The 16410-nt window shown below is 44.1% G+C and overlaps 1 protein-coding gene across 2 annotated transcripts; it reads left to right on the plus strand.

The window, feature by feature from the left end:
• Positions 1-769: 769 nt before the first annotated feature.
• On the plus strand, positions 770-12211 carry PNLDC1 (PARN like ribonuclease domain containing exonuclease 1). 2 transcript variants are annotated; one of them, XM_058802329.1, is made up of 19 exons: positions 770-991; positions 1457-1514; positions 1631-1704; positions 2647-2680; positions 2805-2928; positions 3526-3614; positions 3875-3981; positions 5341-5420; positions 6402-6539; positions 7146-7215; positions 7467-7552; positions 7776-7831; positions 8902-8969; positions 9772-9825; positions 10041-10083; positions 10620-10719; positions 11149-11324; positions 11487-11585; positions 12112-12211. In XM_058802329.1, the coding sequence occupies exons 1-19, from the start codon at positions 916-918 to the stop codon at positions 12176-12178; spliced, it is 1599 nt and encodes a 532-aa protein (XP_058658312.1). In that variant the 5' UTR covers positions 770-915; the 3' UTR covers positions 12179-12211. The 2 variants fall into 2 exon arrangements, with proteins under 2 accessions (XP_058658312.1, XP_058658313.1); XM_058802330.1 differs by having other exon boundaries at positions 8905-8969.
• The last annotated feature ends 4199 nt before the right edge of the window (positions 12212-16410 follow it).

Below are 16410 nucleotides of genomic sequence, written 5' to 3' on the forward strand. Positions count from 1 at the left end.
TTCCAGCCTGAACTCTGGAAATGCTTTGATATTTGATCCCTGTATACTGCCAGTCTAACCTAGCAAAGTGTAGACATTACATTAATGTTTAGAACTGTGATAAAGTGATAAAGATGCGCAAAGTCTTAATGAAAATATTAAACTCCCCCAACTCATCTTTGCACCTTTCTTGCAATCCTGAGGTTCTAACTGCTTAACCACGTGGATAGGTCTAGAAGGCAAGCTGCAGAAATTCATGCTATAGGGAATAAGAAGCCCCTTTCACCCCTTGTGTGACTGTCTGCTGCTTGGCACAGGCTGGTGCTGTCAGCATCTCTGCCTGATGGCTCGGCAGAGCTTCCAACCACGACCAGGCTGTGAAATCCCCACAGAAAATGTGTTGGAACCCTCTGACAGACAAGTTCAGGGCGGCCAGCCTGGTCAGTGCCACTGCTGTGCCTGTGTCCCGGCGCTGTGCCTGCTGCCTCGTGTGTGCGCGCTCTGGGGCAGGAGAAGGGAATGCCGAGGGTCTGTGCCGGCATTCAGCAACGTGCGAGGTGAGCCCGGCCCGCTTCTGGCATCTTTATTAAATCCTCAGACATAATGAAAAAAACCCACTGTTTACTGGATTTTTACCAAGTTGTCGGTTCGTAATAATAGCAGATAGCGACAGCCCCTGAGCGATCTGTATTTCCAGCAGGCGCGCAGTGGGAGCTGCCCCTGCGCTCCCTGTGAGCGGGGGCTGTGCCGGGCGCCTTCGCCGTCTCTCCAATTTCCAGCCTAAACCTCCCAATCTCTCGTTCCCAGCGCTCGGGTCCCGCTGGAAACTCCGGCGGCGCTGCCTTTCCCATCCCCTGGCGCGAATCGGGCCCGCCCCGGTGGGGCAGCGGCGGGCACGCAGGCGCGCCGGCCGCGCCGGGCTGCGGGAGGGCGGCGATGGAGGTGGGCGCCGAGGGCTTTGCCCAGCACCTGCCGCGCCTCCGGCGCCGCATCCTCCGCGCCGCATTCGTGGGTGAGCGTCGGGGGCGTCTCGTCTGGCCCCCAGTGCTGCCCTCGGCCCCCCAGGGCCCCTGCCCGACGTGGGGGCCCGGGCACTGAGGGGTATGGTAGCCGATAATGGCGCTGCTGCCCAGAACAGCGAGCGCTGAGGCGAGGGGATTCAAACGGGGAAAGGGAGCCCCAACCGCGGTGCTGGCCTCGGCTCGGCCGGCTGGGGGTCAGGGGTGTTGGGGTTCGGGCTGGGGCCACGGACACAGCACAGGGTGACCAGGCCCCTCCTCAGGGGCCTGCGGGAGGTGTCCCTGCCTCATCCTGCCCCAGGAATGAGGCAGCTGGAGGTGTGAGCCCCACAGCTTTTTCTCTTGAGCCTGCTTCCTGTGGTTTGACAAAGGTTACGGTGAAGAGAAGCGTGTGAGAGACCCCCCGTCCTGGTGGTGTGTCGAATTCAGATTTTCTTGTGTTCTTTCCACTTGAACAGCCCTTGATGTGGAGTTTACTGGTTTGCATTCAACTTCCCTACAAAACAACGAACCCAGGTAAAGCTCTTGGACTTGAAATGTGAGGGAGACTTGTTGCTCTAGCCCTGTGAGAACAACCTGTGTATAGCAACCCTTCTTGTGTCCCCCCTCCCCAATTCTGGTTTTGTTCCCAGCCTGTTTGACTCCCCTGCGGAGCGGTACGGGAAGGCCAGGCAGAGTGTTCAGCGTTTCACTCTGGTTCAGCTCGGTAAGTGTGGCTCTGACACGGAAAGTGATCTCCCGAGGTCCTGCAGGTAACTGGCCTTTTGCTAACAGTGCATTCTGCAGGTGCCTCTGCCCTTAATTCACTCATTCCAGAGATGTTTGCTTGTTGGGTTACCCTCAATCCCCCCCCCCCCGCCCCGATGTTTAACACTATCAGCTTTTTAATAAATAAAGTCAGGTGGGCTGTATTGTTTTTACCGGTCTAAAGTTGACCATATTTAAAGGTCACAGTTAAAAATACAAGGCTTTTGAATCAGAGGATGCAAGCAAGAAGCGTACGACGGCAGCTCCTGTTCAAAGCTGTCATTTGATACAGTGCATTATGAGTAAGGGGACTATGAGAAAAATGAAGGCTGCTATTTCTGTTATTCCTAAAATAACAAATCAGCATGAGAAAGGACCTGTGGAGGAGAGCTATTGGCAGTTAAGAGCCAGTAAGGGGTCATGAAGCAAGCTTGAAAACAGTTTGAAATATTGTTGAAAGTCTTGGACTATGTAAGATCTTCATGTGCCTTTTAGGGATTAATAGAAGAAAAAAGACCCTGAGAAGTAAAACCCATGTTTCAGTCCTCTGTGGTGCCCAGCTTGTTCCAAACACTATTGTAGTGTAGTTGGTCCCACAGACTCATCTGTGTATGCACAGTCAGAGACTAATCACCATCTCAACTCTTGCCATTGCTCAGTCTGTTTGTTGTTTAATTCAGATTGGACTCATTTTCCCACATAGCAGTGAAAGCTTGTCCTGTTCAGCTCTCAGGAATCCAGGGAGTGGCCTGGCAGTTGCTGCTAGGATTGGCACAGTGACATTCCTGAATGGAAAGCATGTATTTCTTGAGGGGTTCCCCACATTCCTCATCTCATTTGCAGGCTGTCAGTAGACATCCAGCTAAATGCTGCCATCTCAACAGAGGTTTCTTTCTTGCAGGGCTGGCAATATTCTCAAAAGAAAATTCAAACAAGTAAGTCAAAAAGCAATTTTCTGTTACAATGAGGACAGTGCAGTTAAAATTTTATACGTAATTCCCTTTGGGAGGAGTTTGTTCTTGTAATTATCTTCTAGAGAAATTTTTCTTTTCATTTTAGGTATGTGGTGCATTCATACAACTTTTTTCTCTTTCCCTCAACACTGGGAATAAAGGATGTGGAATTCACCCTCTCTGCATCTAGTATTCAATTCCTGTCTCATTATGGCTTTGACTACAATAAGGTATGTAATCTCTGCCAGAAATGCAGAACAGAGGAAATCTGTGCAACTGGAGAAGAAATCAGATTAGCATCCCTAAATGTTAACATTTTTGGGGTAAATAGCATCTTCCTAAAGTATGAATGCATCATGCAGTTCGTTACCAACAGGGGTAGTGAGTGCTGTTTTTTCTGAGCTAATGTAAAGGCAATAACCACATCCTTGGCAGCATCAGACAGATTCTCCTGCCTCAAAAAAAACCCCAGACCTTATATTTGGTGAGTTACGGATTTGCTAAACAAACCCTGGTGGGTGTCTTTACTATCCACGAAGGTGCAGAAGTATCAGTTTACAGCATATTATATATTGCCACAATTCCCATCAAATTCAGACTCTGTCATCCCATAAGAGTGCTGTCTTGCAGTTCTGGGCAGGAACCATCTTATTAAAGGAAAAGTAAAAGAAGAGCAAAAAAACTGATTACAGTTGACAAATACCCTTTTCTTTCCTCCATACCTGTTGGATTAGCTACAGTTTGTCCTGACTAATCTGCTAATTCTCTAATGTGCTGTGGGAAAATCCAGGGGAATGTAACCAAGCTGGCATTTTCTCTCCCCTCAGTTCCTCAAAGATGGAATCCCGTACATGAATGAGGTACAGGAGAAGATCCTTAGGCAGCACCTCTTAGCAGGTACCTGGAAAGTCTGCAGGTGAGCACTTCTCAGTACTGTGCCCATGGCTCAGCTTCACTCACATCACGTTTTGTAGGAATACTGAAACCTGTTGGGCTGAACAGCTCGCTGCCAGCTGTTCCAGCATGCCATGGTGTCTGAAGGAAGATTGAGATCATAGGATATTATGTGGAGAATTGGGTGCATGTTGGGAAATGAAGCTTTTGCATTCCTGCAGCAAGGCACAAGGCTTCACCTGTAAAGAGCTTTTCTCACACTGCCTCTTTGCCATCATTCAGCACCAGTAATGCAGACAGGGATGTCCTGAAGAAAGCTATTGATGAAGTGACCACTTGGATAGGTGCAGCAAAGGAAGAGGATACTATGGTTCTGCAGGATCTGAGTGGTATGAAACAGTGCCTCTCTTAGGTGCCTGTGGGCTCTGAGTGGCTTCATCATTTCTTGTGAACCTCTGGGGCTATAGCTGTCCTTTCTTCTGTTAAATTGCTCTATTGAGAGGGAAAGCACCAGTGCCCATCCTGCCTTTACAACTCTTTACCACAGTTTATACTTCACCTCCTGTCAGCAATTCATCTCTGGGCTCTTCTGCTCTGCTCTGTTGGGGTAGTGGGTCTTTCTGAAGCAGAAGTGGATGTCTGGATGCTTGGAGCATGCTTTGTTGTAATTAACTTCCATTTTGTGCTTCTTCTGAGCAGCAGCTGGAGAATTAGTAGTCACTCTGAATCAGGATAATGTTTTACATGCTTTAAATCCTGGGTGATTTTTTTTTTTTGTTTATTCTCCTCCCCTCCTTTCAGAGTTGAGTCCCTCGTTGGAGCAACCAGGAGCCCCATAGAGACATATATGCCAGTGGGAATAAGCAGGTCACTTAGGTTGTGGGAGCACTGTAGCAGAGCTGAGGAACTTCTGTGCTGACTTGAAGAACAGGGAAAATTTGCAGGGAATAATTTGTAGGTTTATTCACAGAACCCAAAACTTCATCTTCTAGGTCATATAGAAAAGGTTAGGGAGAAGAGAGTATTCAAGGCTTTGTCTGTTGAGTTTTTTTGGAGAGTATGCAATAGGAGGGATGGAGACTGTGCTGTGCTTTTTATCTGCTTTGTCAGCTAGATATAATACTGATATTTTAATAGTCTGGTGCTGGTGAACACCTGTGATAAGAAAGACATTTGTTTAAGTAAGCAAGAAGACTGATTCAGGTGTCTCTTTTAGTGCTGTTCAGAAGAGGACTGGGTTAGTTTCTTGTCAGCTGTGGGGGAAAATGCATTGCTACCCTTTGTGTGCTTGGCTTCTGGGCCTGTTGCTCTGAAACTGAAACTGTCCCAAACCAGACTGCGTCTTTTTCAGAGTAGTAGCCTTCCTCCCTCTTCAGTTAGTCTTTTCGTTTTCTCTGTCTCCTTACAAAAGCTCGTTTGCCTGAAATTTTCACTGTGATTTTTGGGTGGTTGGGTGGGGTTTTTTTGGTGTTTTTTGTTTTTTTTTTTTTTTTTATTTTTTATTTCTGTGGGTTTGTGGTGGTTGTTGATTTTTTTTTGGGTTTTTGTGTGTGTCTATGTTTTTTGTTTGTTTTGTTTTCTTTCAGTCATTGTGTGTGGTAGTGTACCAGGATCATATGTTGAGGAATATTTTCTATATGTTGTGGGAGAGACATGTTAGTCCGTCTGTCTAGAGGAATGGTATGTTTTCCTTAATGGGCTTGTCTGCACCTCTGGAGCTTGTACTGCCTTTTTTTTGTGTGTCATAGGCTATCACATGATTGAAGTTCAGCTGGTTCTGAGGCAGGCTCTTGAAAATGTTTGGACAGAGCCTCTTGGAGACAAGAAGGTGAGATGGAAATGTGGACCTTTTGAAAAGAGGATTTCTCTCTGGGCAGATAGGACTGGTATTCTTGCAGGGACTCTGAAATGTTGCTTGTACTTTTAATAATAGGGTCAAGGAGCAGAAGAAGGCAATGACAAAGGAAATGTCGATTGTGAGATATTAAAAAAAGGGATACAGAAAACTGAGCAACTCTGGTTTCTGTTTGTCCTGTAACCCCAAAATCCTTTTAAATGGAAGTGCTTGTTCCTGGAGCAATTCTGGAGGCACCTCTCTGTGTCTTCAGACTTAAAGTCCCTCCTTCAATACTTCCACGAGAATATACAGTTTTAGCATTTTCTGTGGTTTTCCTTTGCTGACTCCTGCCATGAAGTTGCTTTGAAGACTTTTACTCTGTGATTTGCTGTTTTGCTATTCATTACTGATATTTTACATTCAGTACAATATTTTCTGTACTAAAACTATGGTTGTAGACTTCTCAAACTATGGGTTATGGGTATGGTATCAGTCAATTGCTTAGAATTAGCTTACAGAAATCTTTTTTTGCATTAGTCCTGCTTTGGTCTGATAACCAATGCCTCCAGAATGTCAGATTTACCCAGCCTTATCTGAAGAATTGCTTTTGGCAACTCTGCTTGTATGATTGCTGGGATTTTGGTACCATGAACTTACCATATCAACTTACATATGAACTTACCATCAAGTTAAATTGAATTAGGTTAATTTGTGCTCAGAAAAGCCCTTTGGTAGGAATTGTCCTCTTGGGTAGAGAAGCACAATTAAGACTCACTTTGAACAGGCCTGTTTAGTTACTGGAGCACTGATCTCCATATGGAAGTGAGACAGTCCCAAGGTCCCAGGGGATGCAGTTTTTCAATCCTTCAGTGCCTTGAAGCTGAACTTGACCTCAGCATTACTGACCCCCAGTAAGCAATGTACATACAACTAACATGGGAGGCTGAGATACTCAGTGACTGTTCTTTTCAGGTAATGGTGAAAAAAGTGAGTCCAGCGCATCGTCAGCTTCTGGAGAACTCTTCCTATGACCGCTGTCAGAAAAAGCTCATTCTCCTGTCTGCCCGGGGCTTCACCAACCTTTTCCAAATACTTGTTAAAGTCAAGAAGGTAAAATGCCTTAACCCTGCTCTCATTTTTATTTTTTTTTTTAAATTTTGCTGTGTTAAATGCAATATTAAACACCTTTGTGTTACAATTTGAGTCACCATCAAAGAAAGATGAGCAGATTCTTGCCTTTTGGGCAAGCTGTGCTTTTCAGCATGCGTCAGAGGAGTTTATTGGACCTTGTGGACCATTGGTCTGACTTTGTGTGGAAATTCTTATGTTCTGTATGCAGCTTATCAGATGGATTTCAGCTTTAGAGGACTATGAGTGATGTGCAGTAAAGACCATCCCTACCCTTGCAAGTGAGCATATAAATCTGATGGCTGGAACCATGTTCAGCTGAAGCCTGAATCCACTTAGCTCCACTGAAAATAGAATGCTGCTGAGACAATAGCTTCTCAGAGGGTCCACAAGTCTGATTTCTTGAAGGCAGTAGTTCTCCAGTGAGCCTTGCTGCCTGGAGCAGCAGGAGCTTGACTCCTGTGTGAGTGGGTGTGGATGTTGTGTGCTGGAGGAAAGGATTACAGCTGTTGAGTGTGCCTGTGTTTACCTCAAGCTCTCTTCAGAAATGTGCTCCAATGGGCTGTTATGTTTATATTCCTCCCGTAGCCCCTGGTGGGACACAACATGCTTATGGACCTGATGCACCTCCATGACAAGTTCTACAGGCCCCTCCCAGGTACTGCTGTGCAGAGCTGCTGTCCCAGGCTGCTGCCTTTGCACTGGGGCTGGAGCAGGACGTGCAGTGGCAGTTTGCCACCACAGACACCTGCAGGGCTTAGCCAGCAGCAGGGCTGGTTGCCTCTTCTGAGTTCTAAATGCTGGACAGAGCATCATTGCCTGCTGTCACTCTCTTTCCTATTACTTTGTGGTTGCATGGGATTTTCCTCAGTTTCCTGATGCCTTTCTCCACATGTGCTTTGCTTTCAGAAAGCTATGAGGAGTTTAAAAGGAATATTCACAACCTGTTTCCTGTCATCATAGACACCAAAACTGTAACAAAATCAATGCAGAAGGTGAGATGCTCAGGTTTTTTTGTTTGATGTTTTAACTTGTGTTTCACCCAAGAGAGAGGATAATTTTCCTCAGTGCCCTGTGATAACAGAACTGCAAACGGTTCTCAGTGTTGCCTCAGGAAGTTCTAATTTTAGATCTCATTTAACAAACTGGCAATGTAAATAATTGAACTCACCATAAGGTCTGTTGTGGTTGGTTTTCTAATACATTCTTCTTTTATAGAAATGTCTGTGTCCTCGAGTATCTAGTCTTGTGGAGACATATGCAGTTTTGTGCAGGTAAGTGGTGGCCAATAGAGCTTTCAGCAATCCCTGTGTCTTCTTTGGAAAGATATTTCACAGTCAGCCACTTCCCATGTTCATACTTTCCCTCCTCTCAAATGCTTTTCAGTTGGATCCTTGTCTTTCTAAATTTAAGAGCAAAGGATTTGCACATCTTTCTTATAAAGAATTTGTGTAGTAAATTATTTGTTCTGAGTCACCTCTCTCATTGAATTGCCATTATTTCATTGGTCACAAGTTTGGTTTGCATACAACTGTACACTCAGCTTGAGAATTATGTTGCTTATGCCATGTTCTGAAATGAGTAAGATGCAGTTCTTGGTGAAAATACATCCTAATTTCAAATGCCTGTCCTAAGAGACGGCTGCACTGAGCCCAAAGCAGCAACTAAAGACAATGTTCAAATGGAGCACATGAGTAGATGTTGTACCTCATGAGCATAGTCATGATGTGGTAGGAGACTTAATTCACACTTCTTTTGTGAATTAATTTTTTTGCATGTCAATTTTGCTAAGGAAAGGAAAATTTTGCCTGTTTCCCATTACCTCCTAGTCCCATGAAGGAGATGCAAAATTAATATTTTTTTTAAAAACAGTACTGGGATTCTGAGGGTTTGTTTATTAGCAATTTCAGACTGCGTATTCTGCTTGAACGTTCTTTGTTTTATTTCTGTCATTCCAGGGGTATCTGTTTAACCCCCAGGGTTCCCCGTTCAAGTAGAACCATCTAGTAAACCTCTTTCCCTGCAGTTTTAATTCTGCTCACTTTTTTTTTTTTTGTATGCAATTAGAATAAATTGCTGCTTACAAGTTTTGAGTGAGGGAAGGGACTGAGAAAGGATTTAGGAGTTAGTTTTCAGGAAGAAAAACTGGTATTTTGAAAATACTTACTTGAGTAGATATTACTCCAGTAAGTATTATAGCCTTTTCCTGGAGGCCTACCAAAATTCACTTTAAAGTCTCCAGTAGCTTTTTTTCTGAAATTAAGCTACAGGTCACTAGAGAACAGTAACTTTTCTCTAACATACTGAGAAAAGACAAAAATATCACACATCCACTTGTCTTTAGCAGCAACCTGAATCCCAAAGGTCCACCGTGCCCTGTTATAGCTCTTGCAAGTGGCTGCTCAAGATACGGTATGTTCTTAAGCAAATCTTCAGAGTCACATAGATCAAAAGAGCTTTGTTGCACTCTCTGGGTGACCACATACAAAGGATGAAGAAATGCTAGTGGGTCTGCTGAGTTTGTCCAGAGCTGCTGATACAGATTTTTGTCCAGACCCAGAGCCTGGGCTGCCAAGTTCTGCATGTCCCTGGTAGCTGCTGAGGGAAATGCAGGGCAGGTTTGCCTCATGCTGCTGATACTGACAGCATTTACACTGTGTTGGGCTGAACTGAACCTGACTTGGACTGTGAAGTCAGGAGCCCTTGGGAGGGGCAAGGGGAGGTGGGGAACAGCTGTCTTAGAAGGGAAGGTAGAAGGAGCTAATGGCAAAGTAGCAGGAGCTCGGTGGCTGGTCCAGGATCATGGTGTGATACTGGCTGTGAGGCAGATGTTTCCTGGCTTCTCCTGGCAGCATCGTGTCCTGCAGCACAGGGCCTCCTGTGTTTGAAATGGTTCCCATACCACCAATAACACAGACAACACAGTTTGGTTTAGACTTTCATAAAAGTTAAGTTTTTTCAATGTGCATCTTGCTAAGGTTTTCAGGTATTCATGTAACTGCTGCTTCTTTTTTGGTGTTTTAAAATGCATTCTAGAAGCACAGCCTTTTTACTGAGTGTCAAGTTTTCAGGGTGAGGAAGGAAACAGAGTTGAGGGGAGGGGGAAAAGAACCTTTAGAAGAGTGGATCTCATGAATTAGGATTCTGCAGTGCAGTAGTTTTCACAGCATGCTAGATGTGTTTACTTCTTCCTGATTTTGTTGGACACTTACAGCCGAGAAGAAATTTCCTCATGAGGCAGGCTATGATGCATTTCTCTGTGGTTCAGGTAAAATGCTTCTTAAAAACTCCTTCAGAGTTTGTATTGGGATTTGGCAATCTTTTCCTTCTCTCTAGATCTATTTGATGCTAAGAAATATTTGTTTATATGCTGTCTGTTGCTCTTAGTAACTTAGCTGCACTTCAATGCATTTTTGCTTTCTATGTATTTAGCTGTGTTTCTCTAGCTTTCTTCTAATGCCACCTCATTATTCCTTTCTCTAGTTCTTCTGATGTCAGCTCATTTGCTACTGTGCAGATCCACAGAGTGAGTAATGTTTAAGTGTTGACTGAAAATTGCATTACAAGGGATGTTTTTCCTATGGAAAACAGTCTTCTGTTTGCACTGACTTTTTGTTTCTCAGACCGGTCTTCCTTTTGGACAAAAGAAAGTGTTATTGGAAATGTCATGTCCTAATTTGATTTTTATTTTATAAATCTGAAAGTAGTATTTATGTCAAAGTTTTATGTCACAGCTGACATTTTAAAAATGAAATCAGGGGCCATGTGATGGCTCAGAGGTTGGGAAATGACATTGTGACTTCTTTATTCTTGAACAAGCTCTCTCAAGTTCAGTTCACTTGGGTAAGGGTCAAATAATTTTCCATTAGTTTCCATTTTTGAAATCTGTGTGAATCAGTGCCTTCAGTTAAGTTCCCTTCCCTTTTCTTGCAGTTTTTTGACTTCTGTAGGAAGATACTAAGATCTGAAATATCTATTCTGTCACTAGTAGAAGAGCTTGAACTGTGTAGCAGTGCAGTACTGGAGAAACAGAACTTTGTTCTCTTTTGTTTTCTGATGCAGTGGTGCGGTGGAGGCTGAGCCTTCTTTCTCTCAGTACCTCGCCGTGTTGGCCGAGCACGTGAACAAAGTGAATTTCATCCGAGGTGGTGTTTCAAGCATTGTGCGTATGAATTGCAGGTCTGTGACCTGCGTCTGGGGTGCTTGATAGCTTCCTTAGAGGAGAGCAATCCACTGGTGCTGGGGCCCACCTTGGCAGAAATTGTCATCGCACCAGTGATGCAGTGGACCTTTTGAAATGGCCAATGAGTTGAATTTCTGCTTTGCACTATGTATTTATGCTGTTATTCTGTAAGATGGCATTAGCCAGTTTACATAACTGTTTCTCAGGTAGTTTCTCTGTGGTAGTTGTGACAGTTTGCTTTTATGACAATATTTAGATGAATTTTGAGACAAAAAAGAAAAAACACCAACAGCAGTATTGTACAACCTGTTATTTATTTATGATGTTCTGCGTATTTTCTGATTATATTAATAGTGGCTCTATAGTATTTCCAAATTCAGACATGTCTCAATACTGTACATTTTTCAGAATTTTTCTGGGGAAGATTCTCCTTGCCGCCATCCCCCTGCCTTGGTTGTTCATGTCCGAGGCTGGCCAGGGCTGACCGAGGGACAAATTTACCAAGAGTTTAAGGCTCGTTGTTGCTTTGATGTCAGACGGCTTTCAAAGAACCAGTTCATTCTGCTCTCCAATAAATACAAGCAGTAAGAGATCAGAAAGTCTTAACTTTGAGTCCTCTCTCCCTCTCCAGGCCTGTGTCCCACCCTCTCTCTGCTGTGACAGCTCTTAGATAGAAATCGCTGCCCTGAGCTGTGGGGTGCTGTAAGCAGCCTGCGGGCTGGGCTCAAGGCGTGCTTTCATTGCAGGGTCAGGCACGTCCTGCGGGATTACAGGCACCACCCTCACCTGCAGGTCTCTGTCTATCGCCACTGGAGGCACTCGCCGAGCGTGAACTGCCTGCTGCAGTGAGTTGCGGGGGCGGGGGAAGCATTCCCTTCAGGTCGGAGCCCTGGCACCGCAGCAGCCGGCCTGGTGTTTGCAGTGTCCTCCTGCCAGCCCTCGGAGGAGCAGGTGCTGGGTGGCTGCTCCTGAGCTTTCAGCCCTGGGCTGCTGGACTTTAAACTTGCTCTTGGTTAACCCAGGAATGTTTCCCCTAGGATAGCACAAAACTATGGATGTGCTGTCACATCAGGGAGGTTGTAATCTTAATGAGCTGTAGCACCACCTCTAATAAGCTTGGTGAGAGGGAGGCAGAATCTCAGGTGTGGGATGGATGTGGGATTTTTTCTACAGCTGAATTGAAAGCTTGGCAGTGGGAGAGAATTCCAGATTGAAAGTGCACCCTTCTTGTGAGATGGTGACAGTGATGCTCATGAAGGGTGAATTTTTGCCTTGACATATTTTGAAAAAGAATCTAAGCTCTTAATAAACAAAAAAATTAAGCCATCCATATAAGTAGCCTAACATCATTTTATTATTCTTGTCTCCTAGAATCTCTGGTATTGTGGCACTGTGGTCTCTCTTGGCCTTTGTGCTTGGAGGAGCTCGCAGCTGTTGACTCTGAAGGACTACTGTAGAAATGAGATGTGAGGAACACTGATCCTATTTCTTGTGTTTATCCGTTTTGTTTTGTTTCATTCAATAAAATGAGGAAAGAAAAAAGAAAAAAAAACCAAAAATTAATACTGTTTGAATTGTTTTCTTGGAAATCTGTTTTTTAAAGGGGGTGTGTTGCTTTGCAATTTGTGGTATTTTGTAATCTGCTCAAAGAATCATCTCCTCCTGAAGGGGAGATGATTGTTTCGGTGCCTAATTTTCGTTGGTCCTGTGTAGGTTCTTCACACCTATTCATATCCTCAGTTTGTTCCCAGTGCCGGTGCTTGCTGCATAAAACACGTTTCTGATAAAGTTCAGAAAGTTCTGAAATGAAAGATGCTATTTTAGCTTCAGTTGTAAAGCAGGGGAAATGTCACTGTTTACCAAATGAAAATGGGCAGAGTTGATGGAGAAACCACTCTTGGGGCTCATGACAGATTCTGGAGAATAGTAAATAATTTGCAGTGCTGTCAGTGCAGTATCATGCACTGGTATTTTCAGTGGCAGTGTAGCTGAGGTTTGCACAGATAAGTGGAATTTATCAGGTTCCAATTTGTGGAGTATACAGAGGTCAGGTGAATCAGCACACATTTCTGTTTGCTTCTAGTGCTCAGCATGTGAGCAGTCCTTTGTCCAAAGCAGCATGAGACTTGCTTTGTGGATTAGTTTCTCTTGATAGAGCTGGAGTATTTGTCAATCCAGGGAATTTGGTCTTCAGAGATTTTTTTTTTTTATTAATCCCCTCTTCTTAAAAAGAACCTGTTGATCCAGGGTTTCCATATAATGGTTCTTAGCTGTCATTAGTCAGACTTAATTGGATGGGGCCCATGCTCACCTAATAGAGAGAATGTGCCTTTAATTGCCTGTAACGTGTGGGCTGCTGCAGGGGACCTGAGGCAGCAGCACAGCCCTGCTGTGTGCCTGAGGATCATGTGCTCTCTGCTGCTCTTGAGGGGAGGAGGGCTGCACATCTCCACATGTGGTTCTTGAGTTCTGCACAGCTGTGGTGTACAGCTCTTGTTTCACAAACAAGACAAGGAACAGACTTCTTGATGACCTTTTTTATGACCCTTTAGTGATGGGGTTCTCTGTCACAGTGTTCCTTCAAGTACCAGTGTGTCTCCCTGCTTATTCTCTAAAGTTAGTTTGTCTTCTAGCATCATTAGACACCCACCTTGTGTCAAGGAGAGCACAGGCTCTTTGTGTTGTGTAGGTTTAGGAAGATTTCCACTGGGTGTTATATACAGTAGCATGTGTTTTCACATAAAAACACTCTTCTTGGGAAACATAATACCCTTATTCTCTGAGGTCTGGATTCAGCTAGCTGTTTAAATGTGGGGAGACAAAGCCTCACTTGCATCTAATCTTTACAGTCTGGGCATCATGAAGAAACAGATGCTGTTAACTGTGAGAAGCCCAGGAGTTTCTAAGAGAGCATGCACTTTGAAGGAACAAAGAAATTGTTCTGTCTTTAAATTTTGTTCCTTCCATTTTCTTCTCAGAGTGGCATACAGACACATAATGACTCAGTTCCCTGCAGTGTTCTCTCTCTTGGCTCACCTCTAGAGAAGCACACTTCCCCGTGGACAAAAGTAGAGATCCTCTCACCCTTTTTTGGAGAAATAGCCCATGGGTCTGACCATGTGTTTTCCATTTCCAAGAGACAGACACACCTCATGTAGCAACGTGGTGTAGTGAATCAAGAGACTTGATTTTCCTGCTTTACAGCTGGGAGAAGGGACAGTTACTGTAGAACTACTAGATATTCCCAGTATAAATCAGTTACGTTTACATGCAGAGTAAAAACATGAAGAGATCAGAGTGAGTTAAGTATGTTCTGATCTTCCAAGGGAAGACTTCACAGAAACAATTTGCCTTCTCTAATAATCAAGGGTCTTGATTAGAGCCCGTTGAAGGGCTCATTGTGATGTACTGGCAGTCAATTCCAATGAAGTGTGTTAGCTGGGGGCTAGTCAAATCAGAACAGAGCAGGATTTGGTCCTGGGAACAGAGCAGCAAGTTTTTCTGAGCTCATGTTGATCAAGAGAAAAGCTTCCTGAATATGTCAATGTGGCCATTCCAACCTCAGCCCTTGCTTTTGCTCCAGACTAGAGAATTCTTACTAATTGAACTTGGAAGTATCCAAAGTTTTTCAGGTTATACCTGTTCTTACCTGTCTCTTGCAAGAAGGAGATAATTTAGACAGTAGGAGATAATTTAGATTCTTGTGAGGCCAATTCATGGTGGTGCAACCTGACTTGTGACTCTGGCCCTGAAGAGATGCATGTCAGAGCTTCTGAGTTGTTCTGAGGGCTGGCAGTTCAGACAATCAAACCTTGGACAGTGGTAAAACCACAGCAGAGTCCCTAGGAGCAGTTACAGCCCACCTGCCTCTTAGCTCTGAGAAAATTGTACTTCAGCTGCAAGGCTTGAAAGATAATTCCAACCCTCAATGAAAAAAATTTAAAAATTGAAGTTGTGAAGGTGTATGCTAAAAATACAGCCCTGCAAATGGAACACTGCAGATCAGAATATATTTATTTACAAGAACAATTTGATTTCTGATACATTGACTTTTTTTGATGTGTTCAAGTTTAAATATGTGAGTTTTGATATAACATCTCCACTCCAATGAGAAGGCATGGAAAAGGCAGAACTATCTCTAAATATTCCTTTGTTCTTGCTGCAGCTCATAGCTTCTGTGATAGTAGGCCAGATTCCCACTGGCACTGGAGGAGAGGAGAGCAGGATTTACCTCTCTGAAAAGATACTTTTTCCATATAGAAGAAAACTTTTTATAGTTCTGTGGTTTTAAATGGTGTGAATCAACAGTTCTTCACAGTTTGTTTTCATTCAAAAGACATCATAGCAGAAAACCTTGGAATGGTGAGGTTGCAGATGTCTTGCTGGATGAATGAAGTGCAACAGCCAAGTGCCAGCAGTGCTCAGCCCCTTGGTGGGAGGTTCCCTCACAAGCCAGAACAGCTTTGGCTGTACTGCAGCACCACAGCTGGGTCAGAACTTTGTGCGCTCATGAAGAGACTCATGGAGTTTCCATATGCCTTAGACATGGGAAAACCCTGCTGTGCAACTGCTCTGTTAACACATTTTTGTGGCGTTCTTTTATATGCAGCAGCAATAAAACTTTTATTTTCTGGTTTTTAATCTCTCTTTTTCCCATGGCTTTCCCCAACTGTCCCTCTCCACTGGTTGCTGTAGTTATGGGAGTGCCTTTGGGCTTCCCTTCTGGGAAGGATCTTGGCACAGTCCCATCTCTGAGGGGTACCTGGGCTGGGGTTGCTCCATTTTAAGCACAGACACACTATGCAGATATGTTCCCACCTGACATTCAGACCCCTGCCCTGCACCTTGGGCAGGGGAATGAGATTCTCATCCTCAGAGAAAGTGGATTCAAATCCCATCAGCATCCTAACAAGCAGGTGAGTAGTTGAATCCTCTTGAATTTTCTCCCCAGCCAAATGAGAATATAAACAGACGTTTCACCAAAGGTAAGATGGAGATGGGACTCCTGCACCACTTCCTCCCCATGCAGGCCAGCTAAAGACCCCCTCCAGACACAGGAGAGATTGGCACTCATTCTCCTGTTTCTGGAGATGGCTGTGTTAATCCATTGATCTTCCATGGTCAAGCTTTAAAAGAAGATGGCAGCAGCAAGTGTGTTGGCAAAGAACCTCATTAAAATATCTGTGGGATGGAAATCTGTGAAAGGTAATAGCCACTGTGCAGGGGAAACACATGGTGCCCCGGCAGAAACACATCCAGTCTAAAAGGAAAATAAAAAAGAGTGCTATTTAAAACTTAAAGACAGCTTATTAAACAAAAGGTGCCCACAAATTAAGGAAATCCTAAAGTTCTTCTAAGTTTGGACCTGGTCCACCCATGAACACTCCTGGAGTTTACCTGGGTTTATAAGCAGTAGAAGAGTAATCTGCAATCCTCATTTTGAATCTTGAAGTAATACAAACTATTTTACTGGCCCCATAAAACTTGGCACTAGTGTTTGAACAGATCTGTAACATGTTCTGACCTTGCTTGAAAAGGTGCTGCTAGAAATTCCTGCTTTGCCTCCAGCTTTTGGTTAACAGAGGTACAGCTGTCTTAATTTCTCACCACTTAACAAGATGCTTGCTTACAAGTGCAGCCAGGCCAACCAAAACAGGCAGTCATTCACTC

Source organism: Ammospiza caudacuta, chromosome 3, assembly GCF_027887145.1.
Source record: "Ammospiza caudacuta isolate bAmmCau1 chromosome 3, bAmmCau1.pri, whole genome shotgun sequence".
Taxonomy (NCBI): Eukaryota; Metazoa; Chordata; class Aves; order Passeriformes; family Passerellidae; genus Ammospiza; species Ammospiza caudacuta.